The sequence below is a fragment of the Octopus bimaculoides genome, chromosome 20 (assembly GCF_001194135.2).
Source record: "Octopus bimaculoides isolate UCB-OBI-ISO-001 chromosome 20, ASM119413v2, whole genome shotgun sequence".
NCBI lineage: Eukaryota > Metazoa > Mollusca > Cephalopoda > Octopoda > Octopodidae > Octopus > Octopus bimaculoides.
The window spans coordinates 15,945,755-15,946,585 of record NC_069000.1 but is presented as its reverse complement, the minus strand read 5'-3'; the positions used below and the strand labels follow the sequence as shown (position 1 = coordinate 15,946,585).

The window sequence follows — 831 nt, the reverse complement described above, 5'->3', positions numbered from 1 at the left end:
TTTTTTTTTTTTTTTTTTTTTTCGATTTTTGAAGCTTTCTCTGAATAGAACGTATTTCAAGCTTTTTTGTGTGTTCAGAAATTTGCATTCTTGTCTACTGTAAAAGGAAATAAAAGGTTTCCATTTTCTTTTTCCCCAGTTCCCCAGAGATGCTGTACAAAACAGGAATAGTGTGGGAGCATTCTGACTTCTTCAGTTCTCAGCCAAAAGGTAAATATCTAATAAGGCTTGGATCGTTTCAGTTGACTCTACATAACTAGTCACAGTGGTTGATAAAAGCAACCAGTTTGGTACCGTTTTATCAATTGTTAACCCTTTCCTTTCATCTTTTTTTTTTTTTGTAATTTTCAAGTATATTTATATATTAATATATAATCATATATACTATTATAAATGCATAAATTTTTACAAGTATTATTATTAATGTGAAGGCACGTGGCCTAGTGGTTTGGGTATTTGGCTCACAATTGTATGTTCATGAGTTCAATTCTCAGCTGTACATTATGTCGTTGAACAAAACACTTTATTTCACATTGCTCCACTCCACTCAGCTGGCAAACTTGAGTGGTGCCAGTATTTCAAATGGCTAGCCTTGTCACGCTGAGTCTCCCTGAGAACTACCTTAAGGGTGTGCACGCCTGTGGAGTGCTCAGCCACTTGCACATTAATTTCACAAGCTGGCTGTTCCATTGTAGTCAACAGAGTGCCAGTTTAACTTAAAGTGGCGAGCTGGCTGAGTCAGCTCACTGGATGCAATGTGACATTTCAGATTCAGCTGCAGGTCTGTTTTTAAAAGGCTCGCTTCGAGAGTTACATTCCCTCACATTCAGT

General features: G+C 37.1%; 1 protein-coding gene across 1 annotated transcript in view; it reads left to right on the top strand.

Moving 5' to 3' along the window:
• The window catches only part of LOC106879096 (cyclin-D1-binding protein 1 homolog), an 8,948-nt gene extending 8,673 nt beyond the window's left edge, over positions 1-275 (top strand). Inside the window, exon 6 of the mRNA XM_014928531.2 lies at positions 140-275. Coding sequence (XP_014784017.1) covers positions 140-260 — 121 coding nt within the window. The 3' untranslated portion in view covers positions 261-275. The remainder of the gene's footprint in view (positions 1-139) is intronic.
• Positions 276-831: the final 556 nt, after the last annotated feature.